Source organism: Scleropages formosus, chromosome 21, assembly GCF_900964775.1.
Source record: "Scleropages formosus chromosome 21, fSclFor1.1, whole genome shotgun sequence".
NCBI lineage: Eukaryota > Metazoa > Chordata > Actinopteri > Osteoglossiformes > Osteoglossidae > Scleropages > Scleropages formosus.
This window is the reverse complement of record NC_041826.1, coordinates 4,826,323-4,852,904: the sequence shown is the minus strand read 5'-3', so window position 1 is coordinate 4,852,904 and position 26,582 is coordinate 4,826,323. Positions and strand designations below refer to the sequence as shown.

General features: G+C 48.9%; 2 protein-coding genes across 4 annotated transcripts; one reads left to right on the top strand and one right to left on the bottom strand.

Annotated features, from left to right (window-relative positions):
• The first annotated feature begins 1,603 nt into the window (after positions 1-1,603).
• nemp2 (nuclear envelope integral membrane protein 2) lies at positions 1,604-11,706 on the top strand. Of its 3 annotated transcripts, none has more exons than XM_018735572.2 (9): positions 1,604-1,871; positions 2,588-2,697; positions 6,642-6,870; positions 7,087-7,159; positions 7,393-7,486; positions 7,944-8,058; positions 9,031-9,256; positions 9,611-9,808; positions 10,275-11,706. In XM_018735572.2, exons 1-9 carry the CDS (start codon positions 1,796-1,798, stop codon positions 10,639-10,641), a joined length of 1,488 nt encoding a protein of 495 aa, XP_018591088.2. In that variant the 5' UTR covers positions 1,604-1,795; the 3' UTR covers positions 10,642-11,706. The 3 variants fall into 3 exon arrangements, with proteins under 3 accessions (XP_018591088.2, XP_018591087.2, XP_018591089.2); XM_018735571.2 differs by having other exon boundaries at positions 1,604-1,895; XM_018735573.2 differs by lacking the exon at positions 1,604-1,871 and adding an exon at positions 2,014-2,203.
• On the bottom strand, positions 11,707-26,582 carry mfsd6b (major facilitator superfamily domain containing 6b). Its single transcript, XM_018735570.2, has 7 exons — positions 26,272-26,582; positions 22,231-23,710; positions 17,209-17,306; positions 14,718-14,879; positions 13,188-13,286; positions 12,774-13,018; positions 11,707-12,156 (listed from the first exon to the last, which is right to left on the bottom strand). Exons 2-7 carry the CDS (start codon positions 23,706-23,708, stop codon positions 11,875-11,877), a joined length of 2,364 nt encoding a protein of 787 aa, XP_018591086.2. The 5' UTR covers positions 23,709-23,710; positions 26,272-26,582; the 3' UTR covers positions 11,707-11,874.

Sequence of the window (26,582 nt, the reverse complement as noted above, 5' to 3'; positions counted from 1 at the left end):
TGAGAGGAAGTCAGCATCGGTTCAAGGCAGAGGTGACAGGTCCACCGGCGGTCCATGTCATCATCCCTCGTTTAGGCTGCCAAGGATTTTCACATTTGTATCACTGATGCATTGGGGGGTGCGGTGGTGTAGTGGGTTGGACCACAGTCCTGCTCTCTGGTGGGTCTGGGGTTCAAGTCCCGCTTGGGGTGCCTTGCGATGGACTGGCGTCCTGTCCTGGGTGTGTCCCTTCCCCCTCCGGCCTTACGCCCTCTGTTACCGGGTGGGCTCCGGTTCCCCGTGACCCCGTATGGGATGAGCGGTTCTGAAAGAGAGTGTGTGTGTGTGTGTGTGTGTGTGTGTGTGTGTGTGTGTGTGTGTGTGTGTGTGTGTGTGTGTGTGTGTGTGTGTGTGTGTGTGTCACTGATGCCCTTCTTGGTTTGCAATGTGATGTTTATATATGAGGGGCGGCTGCTGCCTTCGGATCCAGAGGTTGCAGGTTCGAATCCCACCTCCAGCTGTAGTACCATTCAGCAAGGTTGTTACCCTAAATTGCCCTAGTAATAATACCAAGCTGTATAAATAGGTAAATAAGTGTACGTATCTTAACATTGTGAGTTGCTTTGGAGAAAAGCATCTCTTCAGTGTAAATATGAATATATTTAATAGGGTGGCACAGCGAGTAGCGCTGCTGTCTCACAGCAGTTGGGTGGTGTGAGAGAATGTGGGTTTGATCCCTGCTCAGTCTGTGTGGAGTTTCCTCTGGGTGCTCTGGTTTCCTCCCACACTCCAAACACATGCTGTTCAGGTTCACCCATAATGTGTGAGTGACAGAGAGAGTGTGTGTTCCACTGATGTATGGATGAGTGACCCACTGTAAGTAATGTATCTAGCAGTGTAAGTCTTTGGGTGCTCTGGTTTCCTCCCACACTCCAAACACATGCTTTTCACCCATAGTGTGTGAGTGACAGAGAGTGTGTGTGTTCCACTGATGTATGGATGAGTGACCCAATGTAAGTAGTGTATCTAGCAGTGTAAGTCACCGTGGTGAATAAGGTGCGTGGGCTGGTAATACTATACATAGAGTTCATTGGAAGTTGCTTTGGAGAAAAGTGTCTGCTAAATAAATAAATATACTAAGCAGTGACTTCCCCATCGATACAGTTGGGTAATTCAGGGTAAGTACCTTAAGCTACGTGCTATAACAGGAGTGGAGATCGGAATCGCATACCCGCACTCGAACACATTCAGGACAACCGAAGCGCCACTTTGAAGGGCGAAACAGTGCACAGCTGTGCACGCAACAGCTGGCGCGCACGAGGCCCACGTGAGGTAGTGTTTGGGGTTTCCACAAGGGGGCTCCACACATATTAAAACAAAGTCGGGCAACTCATCAGCACATTTTTTTTATGTCTCCCAGAAACAAACAAAAAAAAAATTCTCATATATCTGTAAATTCCCCGTTACTTTAATAACAGTACAGCGCACACACGACTGTTTAACTACAGATGAAAACGACACCTTCCTTCACATTTGAACTTTAGGGTCAAACTTGCGCCTACTTTCGGTTTTTGATTTTAAGACCAAAATAGTCGAGAGCGATCATGTTCCATCAGGTGAAACTGACTGGCTCTCTTACTTCTGGGTATCCTAATTTGATTGAAATTTGGATAATAGGGTTTTAAAGGGGTAGTGTAACCAACAGGCGAACACGTGGAGCCCAGGGGATGTTAGCGGCCACTCGGAGGATCCATTGCTCAGGCCTAGAGCGGCCCCGCGAGTCTTTCGCTTTGAAACTGGATATCGATCCGCGATAATGAGGAGCGGTGCGCCCGAAACCTTGTTTTTACTCATTTTACAAGTGTCCGTGCTCCTCTGCGTGTGCGCACAAGGTAGCCAGAGTTATTCCTACGCAGGTAAATTTGTGCAGAAGTAAGTGTGCTGCTAATTTAGTCGAGCTCAGAAGCACTTCCGCAGGGACTAGTGTCCGTTGGCGCCGCACTAACTGTCTGTGGACCGCCGTTCGTTCGCGCGTCGACGACCGCAGTCGAGTAGCGCAGCGGACACAAGGAGGAGCGAAATGTCATCTCCTTTCTTTCTTTTTGCTAGGAAACCTACCTACCTTTTTAACTAACTAACTTGGCGAACTAGACACACTTGCGGATGTGTGACTGTTTCTGTGCGTGTGCGGAGTGCTCACGTGACCCCCCAACCAACTACCTCAGTCAGTCCACTCCTCTGTGTGTCCATTCCTGTCTGTGTGTCCACTTGTCTTTCCACTCATGTCTTTGTTTGTCTGTATGTCAACTTGTCTTTCCCTCATATCTTTCTGTTTGTCTGTCTGTGACTATTCCAGTCTGTATGTCCACTTGTCTCACTGTCTGTCTGACTATTCCTGACTGAATGTCTGTGTCCATTTGTTTTTTCACTCCTGTCTCACTGTCTTTCTGTCCATCTCTGTCTGAATGTCCACTTGTCTTTTCACCTCTGTCTCACCGTCTCTATGTCCTCTCGTTTGTTTCTGCTCCTGTCTCATATTCTGTCATTGTACTCCTGTCTGTCCGCTCCGGTCTCACCGCCTGTCTCCCGTCTCCTCACTGCCTTGCAGACTGCACTCAGCTCCGGGAGAATGAAGAGAGCACGCACTTTGGAGGACGCTGCTTCTGCTACAGCTCCGGCACAGTCATTAAATGGAAAGATTTCTGGTCCACGTTTCAGGTACCTGGCTGGACAAGGCGGACACTCCCTCCTTGGTAGCTGCACTTGTCACCATAGGCCCCGCTAAACGGAACCTCACTTATTTACTCGCTTGTTAACACAGTAGCACTGGGTCACTGCAAGTTCTTCCACAGATATAAAACATTTAAACACTTATTTTAGCTGGCATTTTTCTCCAAAGCAATATGTAGCAAATGCTATGTAGTATTTTGCTGACACCAGCTTTTCACTCCAGCTGACTTACGCTTCTAGATACACTACCTGCAGTCAGCGACTCTATACCAGAGCAACACGCTCTCATACACTTTCACACGCAGATTAAAGCGGCCAGTTCACTTGAAAGAGCATGTCTTTGGACTGTGGGAGGAAACCAGAGCACCTGGAGAACATGCAGACTCCCCGCAGACTGAATGGGGATCGAACCCACGTTCTCCCGCACCACCCAGATGCTGTGAGATATCAGCGCTACTCGCTGCACCACCATGCCACCCCACAAACTCAAGGGCCAAAGGCTGTGATATTTTGTAGGTCTGTTCATGTAGCGCTACGTCAAAAGTTCCACAATTTTCAGAATAATATATTACAAATATAATAATATATTACGTATTACTTGTAATTATATAATAAGTTCCAGACATTGGAGAATTCCTTTGAATTGTCAAGGAGATGAAATGTTAACTTTTCTAGCAGAAAAAAGTTAACACAAACGTGGAGAGAACTTCTGGCGTAACCCATAATAATAATAAAACACATTTCTCTGCCATAGAAGTAAGAGTAACCAGCCTGCAGGAGGGGGAAAAACTGGTTTGTATGTAAGAAAATAGAAGCGGAAGAAATTTTTGCTCAAGATTCTCTGAATGTGTAAGCGAACACCATTCAAACTTGTATTCCGTCACATTCCTAGAATAAAACAGAACAATTAATTAAACACGTTGTTAGGAAAATGTCATATTGCTGTGACGAGTAAGAGACGAACCTCGTATTTGAGCTGAGCTCTTCGTTCTGTGAAATCAACCTGTGTTACTGGTATTTCGGATTCTTGATGCGAAGGACATAACGTGAAAAGGTCGGGGTTGCACTCATGACCTCTGGAGGAAGAACACGCTCGAGGGCGAAAGTCAGAATAGTGCATTTATTTACAAAGGTGCTTGTGAGGGTCGTCCTCATCGTCTTCCCTGGATTCGCGCTGGAGGTTTCATGGGGCAACTTTCTCCTTGGTTCTCGCCCCCTCTTCCTCTCCTCCTGCACCAAAGGGGGGTGATTTAACAACAGGTGTGTACACTTTGTCCGCCTCTCGCTTAACCCAACATGTCGCAGTCGCCTAAATTCAAATAAAATGCCTTTTATTTTACGCATGACATTGGCGATGCCAACATATTTTATAATGTTTGCGAGAAATATTATTTCTAGCTGTTTTTTAGTATCTGCGGTACAGTCAAACCGAGCAGGTTTTGACTACAGGGGGCAAAGCATTTTAGGTTTGGGACATTGGGTGTGTATCTCTGTCCCAAGGTGTCTGATACAAGACATTATGCGGAATGAAATGCCCACTGTGGAAGACAATGACCTTGTAATCGGCAGAAATGCCAGCGTACTGAATAACAAGCCCATTGTATGGAAAAATGGTCGATATTTTCATAAGACGTAGCAGTTTTTTTTGTTGTAGGGGACCCTCTTGTGTAAGGGTTGAGTGTAGTGGGATTTGTGCTCTGAACTTGGCTTCATTACCTTCGGGGAAAAAGCGCTCCTGATGTGCTTTGCAGATTTTATTTTTATATTTGATTAGTTCAAAACTGGCAAACTTTTTGACACTTTAATTATACTGGATTGTTTCCAAATATACTTGGAGTTTATTAATTGACACATACTGATTTTATAAATCAGTATGCGCTGTGTGTAACAGTAGGCTTTCAGTACTGCGTGAAAGTGTGACTTCTTCCACTGCGGTTCTATAAATGTGACATTTGTGCCAGCGGATTCTCGTTTAACCCAAATCGCTGCTTATTACAGCAGTCGATACACGTAGTGGAGGAAAAGGGTCGGTGCCTATTCAAAAATAAGTGAACTCCCAAAATAAATAAGTTTGGTGAGGTAATTATAATTAGGTGGGTAAGAGTGTTTTACGAAGAGATTGAGTTGAAGGGTAGTTTTCCAGGGCAAAGTCAGGGCAGCACGCTAATGTATAAAGAAGGGGTACAAATCAATGTAGTCTTACCCCTAGAAGTTAGTGTACGGTCAGAAGAAGGCTCACATGATTTCCTCTCGTGCATAAAAGAAAGAACTGTGTTATAATTGTTGGTGAAACTCACTATGGTGTGATAAATCGCTTTTGAAGGACTTGTGGAACAGATACAGATGCTCATTAGTACTTAGATTGTTATAAAAACATAGGAAACCATTGGAATCCATCAGTTTGACGTGAGACAAATTAGAAGACTATGACTATCTAGAAGTGTATGTCCTTTTCAGATACTGCACACAGTACTAAGCAAATTACGGGATGCTCTAAAGAACTCCAAGTCCGCGTTTAGGGATCTGCAAGCTTCCTGAACTGCAGCAAGTGTTCTTTTTCACTGAAAAGACTTCATAGCAAGGAGAAAACCTTGGCTCTCAAAAAAGGGGCACAGATGCATGTATTAGGCTTGTTAAGGGTAGTCTTGCAGTTCCATGACCCACAGGATCAGCAGCCTTGGGGAATAAATTGTGCTGCCATAGGCTATAGGTCAGTGTTGATAGTTGTGTGGGTCTTTTTCTACAAGACATGTCCACAGATGTCCCCATCTCCACATTTGTATACCCCTGGCAGGTGGGCAGCCACCAGTACTTGGACCATGGAGGTTTATCTTTCTTAGTAGTTGGGAGTTGTTTTGTTTTCCTCTCCTCAGCTGCCACCAGGCTTATCCTTATATTTAACAAACAAGGACTACTGATTATCACACCCTGTAACACTGGATCGTTCTTGGGGACTCTGTCCAGCGCTCTGAGTCACTCTAGTCAGAAGAGCATTGTAAAACACACACAGTCTGAAACCGCTTGTCCCAAGCAGGGTTGCGGCAAACTGGAGCCTACCCGGCAATGCAGGGCGCAAGGCCAAAGGGCCACACCGTGGACGGGACGCCAGTTTGTGACAAGGCACCCCAAGCAGGACTCGAACCCCAGACCTACCACAGAGCAGACCCCAGTCAAACTCGCTGTGCTACCACGCCCCCCAACCCCCCCCTGCATTCTACACAAAATAAGTTGAATTCTAAATGGAATCTTCTCCCAATTCATGAGTATAAATCATAACTTTTTTGGTCACAACTAGTGACACTTCCATTTAGTGCATTTAATGCAATTAATGCAATCTAACACTTCCTGCTGCCAAAAAAGAAAAATGTATGCCAAATATGGAGCACAATAATGGTAGTGTGATGGGCCAGAGCTCAACCTGTTTGCCTTGCTGTCATTAAGAGATGAATTACATGAATTCAGACAGAGGAGATGATCAGGCACAGATTTGAATATTGATGCATTCTAAACTGTTTTGCTGTTATGCTTACATGACATAAATACATGAGAAGGCTGTCCATACTGTGTCCTGCAAATCACATTTTGTTAGTTTACTTTCTTTGTACCTGAGTATACCTACCTTTTTGCCGAGCTTTTCTGCATGTCCCTCCTTCTGTTTTTGTTTTATTACATATAGAACTCCAAATGACAAGTCGCATAAATAATTTGTTTCAGAAAAATAACATCCGGTTTTGATTAAACAAGGGTCACATAGTGCAGATGACACATATATAACGTTACACCGGTGGCTTCACAGACTGCACATGTCCAGATACTGTATTTTAAGTGTAGCTTCATCCTAACTTATGTGCTCTTGACATACATTGCAGGGGCTTTTTACATGGTGTCATAGTTTGTTTACACTTTAATTGTGTGTCTCTTGCTCGGCCCAGGTGCGCGTGACCGGTGATGACAGCGCACGCATCGTGTACCCGATTGGGGAGGGGAGCTGTTACACGCCCGACCGCTTGGCTGTGCTACTGCAGTGCCTAGTGAGTCAGGCATGGGCCCCCAGCGCGTCGAGTGAGAATGGCGTCCATATTCCTCTGGTGGACGAGGACGTCTGCTTCCACGTCCAAGCCAGGCCCAATACGAGATACACCTTGCATGTAACTGGGAAAAGTAAGATTATTTAGTTTCTTAGCATACATTTGTCTGTGAATGGGATTTACTGTAAACATGGCAGGGGAGCATAAACTGTTGGGCATTTTATTGGAACATTTCGGGTTGAAGCTCCTAAGTGTCCTTAATGACAGCACAACCTACCGTGCTGTACAAAGCGTGACACTACTTATTTGAAGGAGGTGAAATGAAGGCTTATGTATTTAATGTTTTCAGAGCTGAACAGACTGCGTTTTGGTCTGTTTGCTGGCGGACTCCTCCTCTTCATCTTTGCTGGGACCTTATGCAGGTAACAGCTGCTTATTAACAACACCACTGGCATGTTTCTCTAAGTCAGCATCAGAACTGGCTAATGTCCATTTGTAATGTTTGATATTCTGCATTTAATATCTAATATTAAAAAAAAATTGGTGCCATTTAGTTCCACCTCTGTTGGGGAACTCCTTGATAATTTCTCGCAGATTTATACCGAACAATTATTTTCAGATTCTTTTTATTTTATGACTTTTTCTTTTTTTGTAGGAGTACTCTGTTTTACTACATCGTGGGAGTGTCCCTGGGGATGGTGTCTATATTAGTGTTCATAGTGCTCGTGTTGAAGAGTTTCATACCTCAGGTAAAGGGTGAACAAAATTTCACTGTTCAAGTCCCTTTAGTACCTTGTTATAAACGTCTGCGTATCGCAGGGATTAAATGCCGCATTCTGCCACATTCACGATGCGAGTCTTAAGTACGCTTGCAGCTCTGGCTTGCATTTACATCTTCTCCGGAAGAATGTTACACTGATTTTCACACGAAACCCAGGTGGCCAAAAAGAAGGGTTCACCTACCAGGCCTCGCTCCGCCACCCTACGTTGTGTACGCTGTGTGACGTGACGGCGCATGCTGCTCATGCTGGGTGCAGCCTTTCTGAGAAAGTGTGCTGGGCTGCAGTCGAACCAGTGCTCTTCCCCACTATGGAGTGTGAGGGACCCCATGCTACAAGGGCCCACCCACACTGAACACGCCGGTGTTTCCTGTCCCACCTGTGCCACTGTACCAAGGATACTCCCCTGTGCTCTTCCTCCTAACAGAGGGGACTGTTTCTGGTGCTGGTTGCCTCTTGCTCCAGCCTTACTTACCTGGGCTTCCAGCAGCTCCTGACTCACTGGGAGGAGGTGGTGTTGCTCTACTGGAAGGGATTACTGGGTAAGTGCTGGTACTACTGGGTTGTGTGATATCTTCACCCCAGAGGAATGTCTGATCTTTTTGTGTCTGGGTTGCACCATGCTTTATTTTCCAAATCACCCAAGGAGGGAGAATACTGAAGTAATTTCCATGTATTTGTTAGTATCACTGTAAAAACATAAAAATATTCTCTCCATAATTTAGAAATGAAATGTACTTATGTATGAGTAGAAGAATCCTATCTAACTTGATGCTGGAATGCAACAAAATTAGGTAATATTGGGGGGGGGGGGGGTGGGATGGGATGGGATGTGTGTGAATAATTTGGAAGTAATTGTGTATGTTTCTGCTGTGTATGTGTTTGCTATTAAATATTTATTTGTAAACGTACAGGAATGTTTCTATCCGAACTGAAGAATGTAGGGATTCAGTAACTCGGCTCCCTCTTTTTTTCCTGCGGTTTTATTTAAATAAGGCTGAACGGAGCATAATTACACTGAAGCACACTACTTCAGGCTGCATTACTTTACATATAGTTACCGTAACAGCATAATTAGCTGTTCAGGATGCCTGTCTAATGAGTTATGAAATTAATTCCTGCCCTGCCCTTTCGGTGTATTGCTTTTGTACCACATGAGATATTAGGAAGGCCAAGTGTTCCAGCACTGAAGCGACTGACTCTTGACTGCTTGATAGACTCGGCACACGCAGAATCAATTTTCTCATCTAAAGCACTCGCCGTATACAAGCGAAAATGGGAAGACTGCAGGAGTGTCATGTAAGACATGTTAGTGAGGCTGGAGCATTGATTTCTTTGCTGGAGCCTCAGTTGCCTCAAGATTATGATTGAAATGAGCACAAGAGAAATCCTGTGAATAAACAATGTTTCCACTGTTGAGTTTCCTGTCCGAAGGTGGAATTTGTGCCTGTTTTTGGTTGTTTTTTTTTTATTTTATTTAAATAATGCCATCTCTGTTTGTGTTCCCTCCACAGGTTACGTGCTGGCATCAGGCTTTATCAGTTTCTTAGTTTGCTACTGGCGCGGCCCTGTGATGGACAAGCGTACGCTAGTAGTGCTGACTTGGACCGTGCAGGCAGTAGCTTTGGGTCTGATGTCCTACGGCATGACGTACCCTCCAGCTGCCTGCGCGCTGATCGGCACCCTTGTGGGGATGAAGTGCCTCTCCTTCATCTGGAGACTCTTTTGGGGGATCTGCAGGTAGTGCTGGTGTTTGTCCAGTTCAGGGACACCTAAGGGTTAGGAACTGGTGTTGTAGGAACTTGGCTTATCTTGCAAAGGTTTAAGTCTCAAGGAGGCTAAACATTTTACAGTTGTAAGCTGTGCAGATTTTCAGAATGAGTAGTTTTTTAAAATACTTAAAGGACTCTCATAGTAAAGCCCTAATTTGTGTACAAAAAACTGACTCAATATCAGGACAGATTTTGATTTCCTAGACAACCTCTGAGCTTTGAGTCAAAAAGTGACTATTTGCAACAAATGAGAATTCCCTTCTGTAGCTCTTTGTGTGATGGTGCTCCATGTTCATTCTGTCCCTCTGACCTGCTGTTCCAGACAAACGGGCCGTCTCTTTGGATCAGTCCTGGGTTTGTTCCGTCGTCGTCGACCACAGGTTCGCCTGCTGACGGAGGAGGAATACCGGGAACAAGGGGAGATCCACACCAAGGCCTCGCTGGAGGAGCTTAGGTGCCACTGTAACAGGCCCGACTTCCCAGCCTGGGACACTGTGCTGAGACTCCGCTCCCCCCAGAGGTACGTCTTCACAGTGTAGTGGGGTGGGGTTGAGGACACGAGGAGCAAGCAGTGCAGCACCAACCCAGCCACCGCTTTCGCATACGGAGGGTGGCAGATCCAGAACTTTAAATTTGCCTTTTGGTATCCTGAAAAAGGTGCCTCTGTTTTTGGTAGTTTGCTTTATTTGCTCCACAAAATCACCAACACACAAGGAGTTGTGTTTCTGGAAAAAGCCCACTAATTTATAACTGGGAGAGAAAACTTGGAGACATGCCTTCTTTATGACTGTATTTGCACCGGTTCCATCTGCCCTTTTCATTTGTAAAAATGAAGGTTTACATGTGATCGTTCCAATTCCATGGTTATTATTGAGCAGTGTGTATAATGTCAACCCCCAACTCCCAATCTTGTGTTCATGGTATTTGATAGAGAAGCTGAGCTGTTTGCCTTTTTCATTCCAGTGTGTTCTGCGCTGTGTGTTCAGGTTTGCAGAGTTTCTGCGAGGGGGCTCCCATGTCAGTCCCGGGGAATCCCAGAGCCACGACAATGAATACGGACTAGGAGGCTCTTACTTCGGAGACATGATCTTCTCCTCAGACCACCGGGGGGCGCCCGTTCCCAGCAGAGCGTTTTCAATGCTGGGGTCCGGAGATGACATTAGTGAGGATGAGCTGGACTGCAGCGACCCGAGCCCCCCCGCTGCAAGCCCTGTCTCCGGCCCCCTGCCACTGCAGCCCGGCCTCTTGGCTCTTCCGCCACCGACATTCAGCCCGCCCATCTGCCCCTACCCACCCACCCCCTACACACCACCTCCTGGGGCAGAGGTGACAGAGGACATGGAGCTCTTCTGAGCACACCCATCTCACTTTACCTAAAGAGCCCTGGTAATTGGGTTCAAACCCAAAGCTGCCGTGACCGTTTTAATGTTTGTGCCATTTATGCATAAGTGACATGGAGAGTCAGCGCTCATAAAGAAGAAACAGACAGTGTGCTGACGCAGGGAGGCGAGGAATGAAATGCATCTTTTTTAAATCTGAAATCCAGCTGGGTTTCTGGAACATTTTAGTTAATCGTGTCTGAGAGGCATTCTTAATGATGCATTTTCTATTCTGCCGTATAGCTGTGCTTATATTTATCCTCCCACTTCTTAGCATTTAAAAACACATACATGTTTTGTGTCCTTTCGGAAGGACAGTGAAACGCGCTACTCAGCAGCAAACAATGGCTTTACCTGACGGCTGTGACGCGGGGTGTGCTGCCGCTGTTTTTCGTCTGCACGGTTCTTCCAAATCTCTCATATTTCAGGTGCCTGGAGGGCACTCATACTGTTCCCTGCCTGATAATAAGCTCTGACTTGTCAGATGTACTTCGGTGAGATCCTGAGAAGTGCTGCCCTCCAACGTTCAGCTTGAGCAATATGAAAGCAGTGGACCATCCTCTGTATCGTACTTTAGCAGGTGTTCATTCCTCTCCGTAAGACTAAACCGTTTATTGGTGTGTGTGCTACCTCAGCTAGTAGTGAGTGATTGAACTACCTGTTTGTGCGCTTCCCTGTTCATGTGAAAACCACTCCTAAACTGAAGCCGCACGATGGTCCGGGACGACAGGAATTTTCCTGTTCCTGCTTGAATACTCAATATACTATGGATGGATGGCACAGATGTTAAGAGATGGGTCCTACGTAGAAGAATCGCCCACATTCATTCTCACCTAACTACTTATTTACTCTTGAGGCCTTCAAGTTTATTTATTTTTTTAGTCTTTAGGCAGAAATTTTTAAATGTAATGAAATTTTAAAAAATTCTCTCGTACTTTGATACACTGTGCTCTTTAGTTGTGATCATAAAAATTCAGACCTCTTTGACATTCAGGGTTTTGTGAAACGTGTTGTTTTAATAAAAATCTTTAGTTCTCGATATCATTAGTTTTTTATTCCTCCCCCACATTTATTTTTTTATAATGCATGTAAACAACTTCAGTCTCTCTGAAATCAGTTTGTGTCAGAATGGGAGATTATGGCGCATGGGTATAAACAGCAATATAGCTCTTGTAACTTTCCAGCACCATGTTACAGGTATTGTCCATTACTGGTAGAAAGGGTTATTTGGGGACAGTTTCGGGAGGGTGTCAAAATTCCCTGGTAATGGTGCCTGGTTCTCCACAGCTGGGTTGTGGCCCACTTGGGGTGTTGCAGAGGGTCTCCTTGGGACCCCACGCCTGTCCGTTTCACCTGTGGGCTCCTTGTTGAGCTGTCCAGTTGGCTTGTCGGCGGATGTCTGCTGTTGCGGAGTGCCGCATTGTTGTTCTGGATGCGAGTGCGCCGTCTCCTCTGTTGGAGGCTCGGAGGAGGCCACCTCATCTGTTCCCTACCGGTGTGGAGAAACACCATCACACCTCCGTGGATTATGGCACAAAATAACGTCAACGGTAGCTGGAAGGGGCAGAACTCGCCACGTAATGCAGATCACGTACAATCGGCCCTTATTCACACCCACCACCCTCTGATGCACAAGGAGTTTAATGAAAATGAACATATTAAAGGCGATCATTTTCACTCTGCGATTTTCACATTAAATGAGTTATGCATGTACAAAAAAGATTTATGGCACTTATAAGGACTAGCAGCTTCACAAGGAATATTTCATGCCAGTGACTTGTACCCTCATGAAAGTCAAGCAGAGATGATGAACGTTTAAAAAGCCTTTCTTTTACGTACAAAACGAACTGTCACGCAGAATAAAAATATCAGACTGGGAAAACCCTTCTTCACCTTTCTTCACAGAAGGAGAGGAATGAAAGGAGAAGTTTACAACTTGTGCTACAGTCGCTAGAGCTACATGAGAGGTAGTTTCACAGGATATCTGGCTGCTGTAACACGGCACTGTCTGCTGAGACCCGCTACCATCGCAGATCTTGTCGCTCCTCTAGCCACCTAAGACACCCGGTTCCCTGAGACATGTGGACAAACCAGCTGACAAGTTACCTGAGGCGATTGCATGTCCGTCGGGGGGCTTCTCTTTGCCCTCTTGATGGCCTCCCGAATTTGACAGAGGGTAAATGCCATGCTGACCCACGGAGAGGCAGACAGCACCCAGGCAGACTTGTTGGGGTCCTCCTGTTCCTGCTGGTGTCTTGTCTTCATGGGCGGTTGCTGTGGGGACGCATCGATAGTCGCTATGGGAACGGGGAAGGACGGAGCAGGAATGCTATCTGCCAACATGCTGTTCTCTGGAAATAAAGGGCATAACTGAGTTATTGGAGTCACTGGAGAACATTGTATGACCTTATGGCAAAACTGCCAATTTGACAATCACGTCTCATTTGTCTAGTTTTTTTAACCTTCTGGAAGTGTTCTTGGAGTCTGACTGTGAGTAATAGCATCGGGGGGAGACCATACCCTCGCTTTCGCCCTGCCCTGCGAGACACTGGATGAAGGCGAAGATGATGAGGATGACGAGGGAGGCCATTCCAAGTCCTCTGAAGGTGGCCGCCTCACCTGGAACAAGGTGACACGCAGGGAGCTACAGGACTTGTCGCGCATCCTTACATTAAAACGTGACTGATTTACTGCTCATGCTTCATCAGTCCCATTTCAGCACACTAATGTATACTTGTATTTACTTAATGGAGTAGTTTTTTTACACCTTGGCTCTTTGCAGAGTGTAAATTTTGACTTTTCCATCAAAAATGCCCTGAAAACTACATGAATTTACCATTTCATTAATAATGGTTAACATTTCAGTAATAAATTTCCAAAAAATGTATAAGTATATTAAGCGTCTCCTAAAAACTTAAAGTACCTACTAAGTATCGTAGTATTAAGAATTGTATTTATGAAATTAATAAGATTTTCATGATGGATGGGCTTACTGTGTGAAACAGATGTAGTTCAAGCATATTAAATTATACATTTTTATACGAACAGACACAAAAATGGTCTGAGACACTCCAGGGGTGGAGTTATCAATTTGTGACACAAAGGATGAACTTTGCCATTGAAGTACATTAGTATTTGAAGTGACGGTATTCAGTTATTGATACAATTTTTGTAGTTGTATGAACCACCTTTTTTGTGAAAGGATCATATAAGGAAGGAATTACAGGCAATCAATACATAAATACACAAAGCTGGCAACAGCACATGGGCTAAAGTGGAAAAATCAATAAGTAATAATTAATAATCAATAATCGTTTCAGGGGGCGCGGGGTCGTAGCGGGCTTGGCCGGGTCCCGCTCCCTGGTGGGTCTGGGGGTCGAGTCCCTCTTGGGGTGCCTTGCAACAGACTGGGGTCCCGTCCTGGGTGTGTCCCCTCCCCCTCCAGCCTTGTGCCCCGTGTGGCCGAGTTGGGCTCCGGTTTGCCGTGACCCCGCTCGGGACAAGTGGTTTCAGACTCTGTGTGTGTGTGTGTGTGTGTGTGTGTGTGTGTGTGTGTGTGTGTGTGTGTGTGTTCATGATCTTTTCAGTGTATTAATCCACACAGGTCCCCATAGTATCTCCGAGCGTGAAGGCGGATCAAAGAGCTATTTACAGTACTTTCACACACCTTTCCCGGTATGACGTTCCGGCTTTAAGGACGTCACCGGCGAAACAATGGCAGTGAATTAAAGCCATGAGTAACAGCCTCACTCACAAAGGAAGAGGAGAACCTAGTCGTTACCGACACAAAGCGGCTCGGGTTCGAGGCACACAATAAGATAAGTGAAAGGGCCGCCAGGCAAACGGCCTTCGTTCTGCCACCTCTGCGTAAATATGACCTTGGGACGACCCCTCCTCCTGCCCCTCAAGGTGTTCTGATGACACTTTGCAAGTACAACTGGCCATTACCTGAACACGCGAGGGGGCGTTAACATCACAGGGGAGATAAATAGAAGAGACAAACGTAGGAGTTATGCGGGAAAAGAGAGTACGTAGAAGAGGTATCCGTACCAAAGTAGGTGACGAAGACTCCGCCCACCATGGCCCCGCAGCCCCGGCCCAGCCCCAGGTGTAGGCCCTGTAGTAAGCCCTGGGCGGAGGTACGGAGGGCAGGGGGCACCGTGGCGGCGAGGTAGGAGATGCAAGCCGCCCACACTGACGCGTGCGTCAAACCTGGGAACACAAGAACACACGGCCAAAGCGGCGCTTGTGACACGTGGGAAGAGCCCGGTCCCGACGGACGCTTTTCTTTCGCGCGGGGCGAGCGTACAGCACGCTGGTGACGCCGACGCCTCGCCCAAACCCTGATTATTCCCCACCTTCTGAAGATCCGCTTCTTCTCACGATACCTCGGGACCGATCGGCACCGGCTCTCCGGTCCCCCGAGGGCTTTATGTAACGCGTCGGTCTCGCCGCGCTCTCGGTCAAAAGGTGACCTTTTCAGCACTTTCATTTTATCACGCCGATCTCGTAGCTGTGTTTATTCCTAGGCTCACCCTGGAGCAAAGTAAAATACCCCGTCTCGCGTCATCTTGTCTCGCTATTGCTGTCCTGTGCCCCTTAAACTCCTAGAAGCTCGTATGTAATTTAAAAACCTCAGAGTGCAAGTCACCCTGGACAGGGCCATAATTTAAATAGTAATAATAATAATGATAATGATAATATATGTGAGGACTGCAGGTAGCGTAGTGGTTAGAGCTGTCACCTTGTAGTAGAAGGGCCTGAATTTGATTCCCTTAAATACCGTTTAGCAAAGTACCTACATTTAATTGCTCCACGATAAATAACCCAGCTGTATTTAATAAATAAAAAATTCAGGCGCATAGAGCCGGTGCCTTGGCTGGTGTCTTTCGAGTCCCGGAGGCCTCGGCTCGTCCCCTAAGCGCAGCTCGTCGGTCGCGAACGTACTTTGCGTCGTGTTTCTTGGGCATCTTTGAAAGGCTTAATTCGATGATCCGTCTTCGGGCCCCCTACCTCGGTCCAAATGAAGGTTTTCCTGCCGACGCGATACGTCTCCGATAGCAGGGCTCTCCAGCTACGAACCGAGGCGCTGACGTCAACGCTACGACGCGGTTCGAACACGACGACGTCTAACGCAACGCGCGTCAACTCCATAACGAGCCAAACGTGGGACATGTTCGCAACGAAGCCAGCTCGCTCGGGCTCAACCGGCAGCGGCCGTTCATATCTCGTTTGATGCGGGGTTCCTTCCTCTATCCAACGGCATATGCGCTATCCCTCTGTGTCCTTTCATCTGCGAGCAGCAGCGGCGAGAGGGGGTTGCGTTTTTACGTGACGGTCGATTCCCAAGTTACGCCCTCCCTACCTAGTGCGGAGAAACACGTAGTTCTACGTCCAAAAAAACACGGGAAGAAGCAACAGCGAAATGACAAATGACTAAAACTGTTAATCCGGTGAAGCTGATAGCATAGTGGTTACATGTGCTGCTATTAGACCCAAGGGTTGCAGGTTCGAATCTCAGCTGTAGTACCCTTGAGCAAGGTACTTACCCCAAATTACTCCAGCTGCATAAATGGATAAATAAATGTAGGTTGTTTAAGACTGTATGTTGCCTTGGTAACATGTATCAGGTAAATGTCCTAATAATAATGTGTTCCAGTACTGGGGACTGTGATTTTAAGCACTTAGTGAATACACGGGTGGGGCAAAGAATAATAATAATAATATAAAAAAAAAAAAAAACAGTTTATTGTGACATGTCATTGTGTGGGTGTCACTGGAGAGGACAGGAAAGGCTTGTCAGGCTACCCTGAAGAATAGTTCTTGTTCTCCACGCAAACATCAGAGGGCCAAGCAGTTCCTGGAAGAGCCAGTTTCGGAGAGGTGGCCCACAACACACCGCTGCAGTCACCTTGCGCAAGGAGCACATGGTAAAAAAAAAAAACACAGTCTGAAACCGGCCCCGGACACCGCGTGTCTTGTAGAGAGGGCGTTTCTCAGTGTGGAAGCACCGATGTTAAAGGGGTCCAATCCAAGCCCAGCTCTCTGCTCATTGGAAGGGCAAATGCAGAACTGGGTATTTACAGTAGGCCCTACAAGTGGAAGAAGCTGTGAGAGGGTCCAGGCATCATGGTATCACATTACATGGGGGTGTGGCACAAAAGCAGGACCAGCCTCGCGGTTCACGCTCGACACAGCCTTAAAAAGCCATCAGACCTGTTCTCGGAACCCTCTGCCACGGCCCCGATCCCGGACCAAATGGCCGGGACCGCTGCAGATGGCACAGATAATAGAGGAGCCCCACAGCAACCGTCACTCATCCGCTGTAACTGGCTTCAGTACTGCTGACTCATCTACCAAGCGTGTGTGTGGTGAAAACACTTGAGCCTGAAAGCTGACGTGTGCGTTTTGCTCGATAAGCGAGCGTGTCTTTCCTGTCCTTGAGTGCAGCGCAGCGAGCTCCGGCGCCGCACCGTCCCGAGGTTTCGTATCTCGGCGACCGCATGTTTGGAAGTCAACGCAAGCGGGTGGGGGAACTGACCTTGAAGCACTTCCATGGGAAGAACGACCCAAGCGTTCTCCAGGTAGGAGATGTAGAGATAGCGCGCCGTGTTGCACGCCAAGCCGATGTACAGCACCCTGCAGCGGGAGGAGAGAACAGAGGGGAGAACTTCAGGTGTTATCAGCAGCGTCTCATGCAAAGCAGCTCAGGACTATGCAGACAGCCCGGTGCTCTTGTTGCAGACCGGCCGAGATCCCCAACAAATCACAGATGAAACCTTTCAAAGGCAAAACGCAATCCCTTTCCTTCGCACTGCCTCATCCGGAGGTGCTCTGGTTTCCACCCACAGTCCAAACACATGTTATGTCATGAGTTTTGAATCATTCATAGTGTGTTACTGTGTGTATGACCACTGTGCGCTGCCTTGGGTAAAGGGATGCACTACCTGGTTCCTACCTACCTGGCAACCCAGTAATCATCGCATGTCACTTTGGAGAGTGAATGTAAATATGATCTGCTATGTGCCCGATAAAATTGTACAATGTTACCTGTCTAATAATGTTTAAAAATATTTTAAAAAACATATATGCACCATAGAGGGGTGCGGTGATGCAGCAGGTTTGGCCGGGTCTTGCTCTCTGGCGGGTCTGAGGTTTAAGTCCTGCTTGGGGTGCCTTGCGATGGACTGGCGTCCTGTCCTGGGTGTGTCCCCTCCCCCTCCAGCCCTGCACCCTGTGTTGCCGGGTTAGGCTCCGGCTTGTCGTGACCCCGCTTGGGACAAGTGGTTTCAGACAGTGTGTGTGTGTGTGTGTGTATGCACCGACTCGTGTGATGTATACTGCTTCACATGATGGCACGTAACAAATGTACTGCACTCCGGCGTCCCCATCCAAATCTACCCTTCTGTCGACGTTAACGCCCTTCTTCTATTCTTCTCCGAGATGTACGTCGCTCTGGAGAAAAGTGTCCGGTAAACTTAAACGTAACCAGATCGTGAAACGAACAGGTACGGCGCTTGTTTACGCTGGCACACACGCAGTCGCTATGGCTTCGATAACCGATCCTAAAATCAGTGCCTGGGAACCCGGGGGTTTTTTGCGTCGCCGTACCTAATTAAAACAGCTTGGAAATGTACATCATCGCTGAGCTTCATAACAATGATGAATCACTTTACATGAGACGCAATAGGTGGAAGCACTTGTGAGGAATGACGCTGCCCAGACAGTATGGTGGCTCTCGGTGCCCATTCCACTAGGTTTCAATAGCTTGATGATCAATGACAGAAGGCCCAGGAAAAGCAACCAGCTGGACTGGGGGCGGGTGGGCATAACGTTACGATGCTCTGGGGGTCTAGAGGCACCTAAACTCCAACGACAAGACAAGGCATTGCTGAAAATAGGCGACGCGCTACAGAAAAGACGAGATGGGGCGGAGCGCAGCCCTTCCAGAAACGCTTTCCAAATCGCCGAGGATCAGCTCGACATGTGTTGCTAGTCCTCCATCGGACCGCTTCTCCTTCCTTAAAAAGACTCGCAGAATGAGAATTACACAATTTTCCCCGCGGAGCCTAAGTGCTTCTTAGGCAGATGGATGAGGGTCAAGGGGATGGGAGAGCGCTTGTTAAAGACGGAAAAAGATTCGGCGGCGATGCTGCCCTGGACGCGGCTCCCGTGCCGCGCAGGACAGCGGTAGGGGCCGCTGCCGTCGGAAGCAAAGGTCGCGGGTTTGATCCCCGCCTCCGGATGTCGTACCCTCGAGTCAGGGATTTACCCCAAAATGCTCCAGCAAAATTACCCAGATGTGTAAATGTTGTAAGTCCCTTTGGAGGAAAGTGACAGCTCAGCGAGTAAAGTAAATCACAGCGTTTCACATGGATACAAGAGAGCTCTGCCAGTCGGCGTTGGCCTCGAACGCTCCGAGAAACCCCACGCGTCACGCCTACGAGTAAACTTCTGCAGTTCACCAGCATACAGGCGTGCGGATACTTAAGTGCAAAAGCAACGCTGAGGTCGCCGAACGCGATCGCGCGTACGTGCCGGACGAGGGAGGAACAAGCAGCGACGGGAGACGGAAGAGGCACCGACGGAGATGGCGGCGTCGGTGAAACGGCGTGGAGAACACGCGCGCGGCGCTGCCTTGTCATTATTCGTGCTCCGCGAGCAGCCCCTGGAGAATAGCTGTGCTCGGTTCAACGTTTTTTTTCGGTGCCCGGTGAGTCTTTAAACACATTTTTGAATCATGAAACGTCTCCAGGTCTCATCAGAGATGGAAACATTTGGCTGCCCGGCTCCCGTCGGACTGACTCATCGTGTCTGCTGAAGAGAGGCATCCGAATTAGTAAATGTCAGCCGATGACAGAACGTATCGGGAAAAGATGGCAGATCTACAGGCTCCCTTTTGTGTGTCCAGACTGCGCCTTTTGTTTAACAAATTGTGCCGTTTCGAGGCAGCGAGGCGCCCACGCGTGCCCCCAGGAAGGCGTCCGCGGGTCACCTCGACGTGCTGGAACGTGTGAGGCCCACGTCCGTGCTCCTCGGCACGTGACCTCTGAACCCACGCGGCCCATCGCCGTCTTCCGGGACACCGCATACTGATTAGCAAGGAATTGTGGGTGTTAATGAGCGCTTCTGGCACAGTCCAGTAGCGCGGTGCAGTGGCGCCTATCCAGTCCCAACAGGGAGGGGAGCTATTATGCAAAATGGAAGGGCTATGAATAAGCAACCAGGACTGCTCCCAAGGGATTATCCTGCCCAGGATTCCAGCGCCTGCTTCGCTGATACACACCCATCCGACAGGGAAACGTCTTTTGCGGATCCTACGACGACTCCAAATTAAGTGGCGTACGTTCCGACGTTACCGTATGTCTTATTCCAAATGGATCATATTTAAATATGTTAAGTGACGCTGCATTTTTTTTGGGGCCATTTTCAAATATTTGAACGTACGCACGAACACAACCCACACGTAACGGAGCCCCGTGACATGTAATACGGCCACAGCTGCGGCTATGGAAATGTCTCCATCGAGGGTATTCCCTTGGAGAGCACAGTAGCACGGTGGCACAGTTGTAGCACTGCTGTCTCACAGCGCCTGGGTGGTGCCAGAGGATGTGGGTTTGATCCCCACTCAGTCTGTGTGGAGTTTGCATGTTCTCCCTGTGTCTGTGTGGATTTCCTCTGGGTGCTCTGGTTTCCTCCCACACTGTGGTCACAGGCAGCAGTAAACACCAAACTGTTCTATTTGTGTCCTTCCTGCTGCTGACTTTTTGCACAATCATAATCTATATTGCCTGAATATGATAAGAGCTGCCCATACTGGTGTACGCCAGCGGTACACGAGGACAATGGTAAAACTCGTCAGAGCCGTAAGGTACGATGCACAGTGGCACAGCGAGTAGTGCTACTGTCCCACAGCACCTGGGTGGTGTGAGAGGATGTGGGTTTGATCCCTGCTCAGTCTGTGTGGAGTTTGCCTGTTCTCCCCATGTCTGTGTGGGTTTCCTCTGGGTGCTCTGGTTTCCTCCCACAGTCCAAAGACATGCTGTTCAGGTTCACTCATAGTGTGTGTGTGTGTGTGTGTGTGTATGTGTGTTTGAGCGACAGGGAAAGTGTGTGTGTGTTCCACTGATGTAGGGGTGAGTGACCCCTTGTAAGTAGTGTATCTAGCAGTGTAAGTCATCTTGATGAATAAGGTGTGTGGGCTCATAACACTACATAGAGTTTGTTGGAAGTTGCTTTGGGAAAAAAAATGTTTGCTGAATAAATCAATAAATGTAAATCCCTGCCTCCTAGATAGACCCTGCGCTGGAGAAGCAGTTATCAATAATAAATATGTAAATGAAGAGCTAACATTAAAAGAGAAGCTGAAAATAATGATTTTTGTTACATATAAAATATGTTGATGTTTCATTGCCATGTGTAAGATTTCCATTCATTTTGGTATTTTAATTAATCTCACATTAAATATTGTTAGTCCAGAAACTTTTTTTCATTACCAATCGAAATTCGATAGCCTCGCAGCAGGATCATGCCTAAAGGGCTGCTTTCAGAGAAGGAAGTAAACCCATTACATGAGATGCACGGGTATTTGAAAAGGACTAACACACTCAAACACACACCATCTGAAACCGCTTGTCCCATGCGGGGTCGTGGTGAACCAGAGCCTAACCCGGCAACACATGGCGCAAGGATGGAGGGGGGAGGGGACACACCCAGGACGGGGCCCCAGTCCATTGCAAGGCACCCCAAGCGGGACTCGAACCCAAGACCCATTGGAAAACAGGAACCGGTCCAACCCCCTGTGCCCCCCCCCCCAATGAAAAAGGAGTAGCCTATCATTAAATATGCTTCTCCTCCACACAGATGTTGAGAGCACTGATATGGGCATATTCAAAGAATTTAAAGAACCAAGATGTTTAACAGAGGGTTCTGTAAAGCAGATCGCAAGGCTACACTCGAGACATTAATACAGGTGAGTGTTTACTGTCACCGTGAACACGGTCAAGGTGCTGCCTTAGCACTGCGATCGTGGCCCCCGTGTTCCCTTGAACCAGGGTGAGAAATTAAACCAGCAGCGCAACACGTCCCGTAGCGCTTAAGGTTAAGGTTGCCCATTCGCACCCCGCACCCTGCTACTGCTGTAGAACCCTTGGGTTAAATACTTACCCTGATTTTCATCCAGTAAAATACCCAGAAGTAGAAACAGGTCAAACACTGAGCTGCTTCTGGACAAAATCAACAGCTGGCATCAAAAGAATGATTAACAGGCTGCTGGAACGCCGTTGTTTAAATATGGAAAAGGTTCCTGAAGGTGAACCTCTACAGCGGGCAGCCGCGCTCCACGTTTATTCCCCTTTAAAGAAAAGCACGAAGTCGCTCCGCAGCGAAGGGTCTCGCCCCGTCTCACGTACCGCGTGCTTTCTTCTCAGACGCAAATCAAATGACGGGGAAGACGAAACCGATCGGCTCTTGACCAGCAGCACCGCGGAATCTCCGTTACGCAAAAACACGCTACGCAGCACCTACGCCTCCCTCTTCCCGAGTCGAGGCGAAGCTCTCGTACCTGATGTGGCCCACCAGCTCGATGAGCTTGTGGCTGGTGAAGTAGGCCGCCACTTCCGAGACGTGGCTCAGCACTGAGCAGATGCCGAAGAGGGTGGTGGTCCCGTTCAGGGTCTGCAGGTACCAGTAAAGGAAGGTGAAGACGAATCCGTAGCCAAATCCCATGAACCAGGCTACGAAGAGCACCGTGCCGCACCGGACGCTGCACAAAATGCCGATGAGGTCCCCGAAGCGGAATTCCTGCCGCGTGGCGCCCGGAGGGAGCGAGATCTCCTCAGAGCTCCTTCCCGAGGTGGAGCCGCCCTCCGTCTGCGGAGACTGGGCCTCCTCCCTGTTCTCCGTGTGGCCGAACCTGTGGTCGATGGAGAACTGCGTGGCCACGATCAAAGCAACCCCCATCAGGACCCCAAAAACGATGAAGGCGATGCGGTAGTCCTTGAATTCGGTGTCGCTGCAATCGGCACCCGCGATGTAGGGCTGGATGTGCGTGTGGTCGATCCAGATGCCCACCGAGAGCATCGCCAGGCCCCAGCCCAGCGAGCCCCACATCCTCTGCAGGCCGTAGCGGTCCCGTTGCCGGCCCAGGTACTGCAGGGTGACCGTGTCCACGATGGTCACCGCGGGGGCGCTGAAGAACTCGCCGATAATGATGATCAGCAGAATGAGCAGGAAGATGGTCTCCACCTGCTGCATGTTGTACTTTATTGTGTACTGACTGGGAGTGGCGGTGGTGCCGGACGGTGCGGGAGCGCTGGAGGCAGTGGAGGTAGCTGGACTAGATGCGTTATCCAGGGTGGAAGGAGTCTCGGTAGAACTGGCCCCGGCGCTTCTTGCGTAGCGGCCCCGCAGCCTATATCCACCCGCAGCATCGGCGGCGAAGAAAGCCGCGGCCGCGCTTCTAAGAGCCCTAGAGTGCGACACCGACGTGTTCGGCTGGGTGAAGTTCTGAGGGCCCCCCGCGGGGTCCCGTTCCACGCAGGTGATGTCGGCCGGTTTCACAAAGCCGATGCCGCAGTTGAACACGAGCCAGCAAAGCACAGAGAACAGCAGCACGGCTTTGCCCTTCCTGAAGCGGTCGACGATCACCCCCCAGAAGGGAGCGCTGCAGAACTCGATGAAGTAGCGGATGCCCACCAGCAGGCCGCTCTGGGTGGCTGTCAGCCCCAGCTGCTTGTAATAGACTGGCAGGAGCGGGTGCAGGGAGCCATAGGCTGAGTAGAAGAAGAAGTAGAAGATCTTGGAGATGAGGAGATGCGGGTCAATTGCGAGGCAGATCCGGTCCATGCAGCTCATCCTGGGTTGTGAGGGAGGAGCGGACGTCCGCGGGTCGGCGGAAGGACCCTCCGGGGCCGACGCGGGACAGGATGGACCCGTGTCCTGCTCCGAGGAATGGCCGTTAACAGATTCATCGTGGACACGCCTCCACCGCTGATCCGTCTCGTCGTCCGTCAGGATGAACACTCTGTCGCTGCTCGCCATCTCTAGGGAGGAAAGCAAAGGAAGTTACATCGAGGGCGACGGGAGGGGGTCGACCGCGTGTTTATACCACGTTCCGTGAAGTTCACCGCAAGTGAAATTAGGCTGGACAAACGTGTCGAAACTTACGTTAAAGGCTGGCGTTACGCATAAAGAAATTAGCGGGGAATACATGGACTTTATTGCAGTAGCGATGTTGAACATTTTCACGAAGTTCGCTCGTTTATTGGTTTGTTTGTTTATTTACGTGACGCTACGGGGAAAAACACAAAATACAAAAATTTGCAATGAGAAACCAACAAAAATCCCATCTAAAAACATCATATATACACACACACACACACACACTCTGCTTGTCCCAAGTGGGGTCATGGCAAGCCAGAGCCTAACCCAGCAACACAAGGCACAGGGATGGAGGGGGAGGAGACACACCCAGGATGGGACGCCAGTCCATTGCAAAGCACCCCAAGTGGGACTTGAACCCCAGACCCACCGGCATACAGGACCCGGTCAAACCGGCTGCACCACCACACCCTCCTCCAAACCCAACCTTAGTTCTTTTAATTACACCCTTTCAACACAATGACATGAAAATGATTACAATACTATATACATACATAGGAAAAGTATATAACCAAACCGACAAAAAAGGACAATTACTGTATATGTAATATTTTAACAGGGAAATACTATGGTAAAACTCAGTGTATTTCTCTCTCGCTAATAGAGGGAAAATATTTTTATCCACAATAGTAATTATTGCAAACCACAACGATGGGGGATAAGAGGGATATAGGCTCCTGCAAACTGAGATAAAGGGTAAAATTCATCGTATGTACTGTATGTCATATATTATTTATGCCTCATTGATGTGTGTGTTTTTTCACACAGGTTTACTTTGATGGCCAGCAGCTTAGTTCCCATCCATTTGATGGTTGCGGTGGCCTTGATGACGCCGTCTCGATAAACGGCGGCGCGGAGAACTCTGCATGACATCACATCACAGACGTGATTTCGGCTGTTGGGCCGAGGGAACGCTATTGTACACGCGGCTCGAGAAACAAAGAGCGGGTGGAAATCCGGTGCGCGCGGAACCGCCGGGACAACCGAAGTTCGCTCAGAACCACGCGGTGTTTCCTCACCTGAATGACATCATTTTGTTGCACAAGGGGTTTACAGAGCTTCACCACTGGATACCACAGGGAGGGCTTCAACCCTATCACACCCCGTCCTGTCATTTTTTTCCAGTCTGGCTGAAATCCCGTACAAATGTTCAGTCGTGTCCCATCCTGCCTTGCTGTGTGTTTTCCAGCCCAGCCCTTGATCGGTGCGGTTTTCTCCCTCGTACCCCGTCTTTCCGTTTCCCTCGTCATCTAATTATATCCTGCACGGCAAAACTCGGCAACGAATGCATTTTAGGAGTCTAGATGATCCTGTGTGATCCCCGGGTTGATTTAACACTTTCAGAATTGATCGCTGCTTATTTTGTGTATTTTTTTCAATGTCACACACACGCGTTTATGCAAGGAGGGTGAGAGAATCCCTCTACCGCAGCAACGTCCTTTCCTTTTCCCACGGCTTCTTGTCCAGTCCTGCGCTTTTTTCATCAGACTGCTCCTGTTTCTTCCCACACCACACCATCCTATCCCATCCCTGTGCCGAAGTGCACTGCGAAAAAGCGAAAACGAGGGTGCAGACACACACACGCTGGCTGAAGCCATTCAGGGCAAACTGGAGCCTAACCCAGTAACAGGGCCCAAAGCTGGAGGGGACACACTCAGGACGGGACACCAATCCATTGCAAGGCACCCCAAGCGGGACTCAAACCCCAGACCCACTGGAGAGCAGAACTGTGGTCCAACCCACCGCGCCACCGCGCCACCGCACCCCCTGGGTGCAGACAGGCACATGGAAATATTTGGAGCATACTGGAATACACTATAAGGGAACTTTAACTCTAACAGCATGGTGATCATGGTGATTTTCACCTCTCGGGTGCAGCCCACGGACTGCTCTTCTTTAACATCTGTTCTTCCCATGAACTCCCACAGCTGGAACAGGGGATGTGCTTGGCAAGGGAAGGCGCTACGAGACGCTGCGCGAGTGACACTTTACGGAAGTGTGGCGCCGCCCGCTCCCGTGCGCTCAGGGTCACCGGTCAGAGCCACCCGCGCGCAAAAATAAATAATCTCCTTCGGACCCAAGGCGCGCACTCGTAACAACAGCACTGCAGCAATGAAGCAGCTCACGGCTGATCCTCTTCTTCTCCTCATTATTATTTCTATTACAGACTGTTATTTTGGTTCACTGTGTCCAATGGGGACGCAGAGCGCGAAGGCGCGCGGCGCTGGAGGAGGAGGAGGGGGGGGGTCGACAGCTCGTGACTCGTCGTTTCTCCTCTCGAGTCTCGGCTTCCAAACACTGGAAGGAACGCGAGGGAACCGGAGCGCGAGTGTTGCGAAGGGTTTCGAACTGATGTGGGAGCGGTGCGGCCGAGTTTTGCGCGCGATCGATCTGCACGGCGCGTGGCGAAGCGAAGCGAAGCGAACGCAGCATCACCGCTCACCTGAACTAGGCGCGCGCTCCTCTCGGGGCTCCACGTGGACACCGATCACCTGGGCTGCTCTTTCCACATCGTGTGCTCTCCCTCCGTGTGCGTGTGCGCGCCCGCGCGCGCGCTGCTGGACGGAACGGCGCCGATCGACTTGTTGCCTCCAGAAACTCACTGCGCCGCTTCTCACACTTCGTTTCCGCGGCGAAGCGCCGCATCGCTCCACTTTCTGCTGACGTCACGCGTCGCACCCGGGGCCACCTGTGCGCGCTGCTACTTTCAGCTCAGTGTAAGGGCAGGTTCCCGAAAGGGGCCACCTGTCAGCA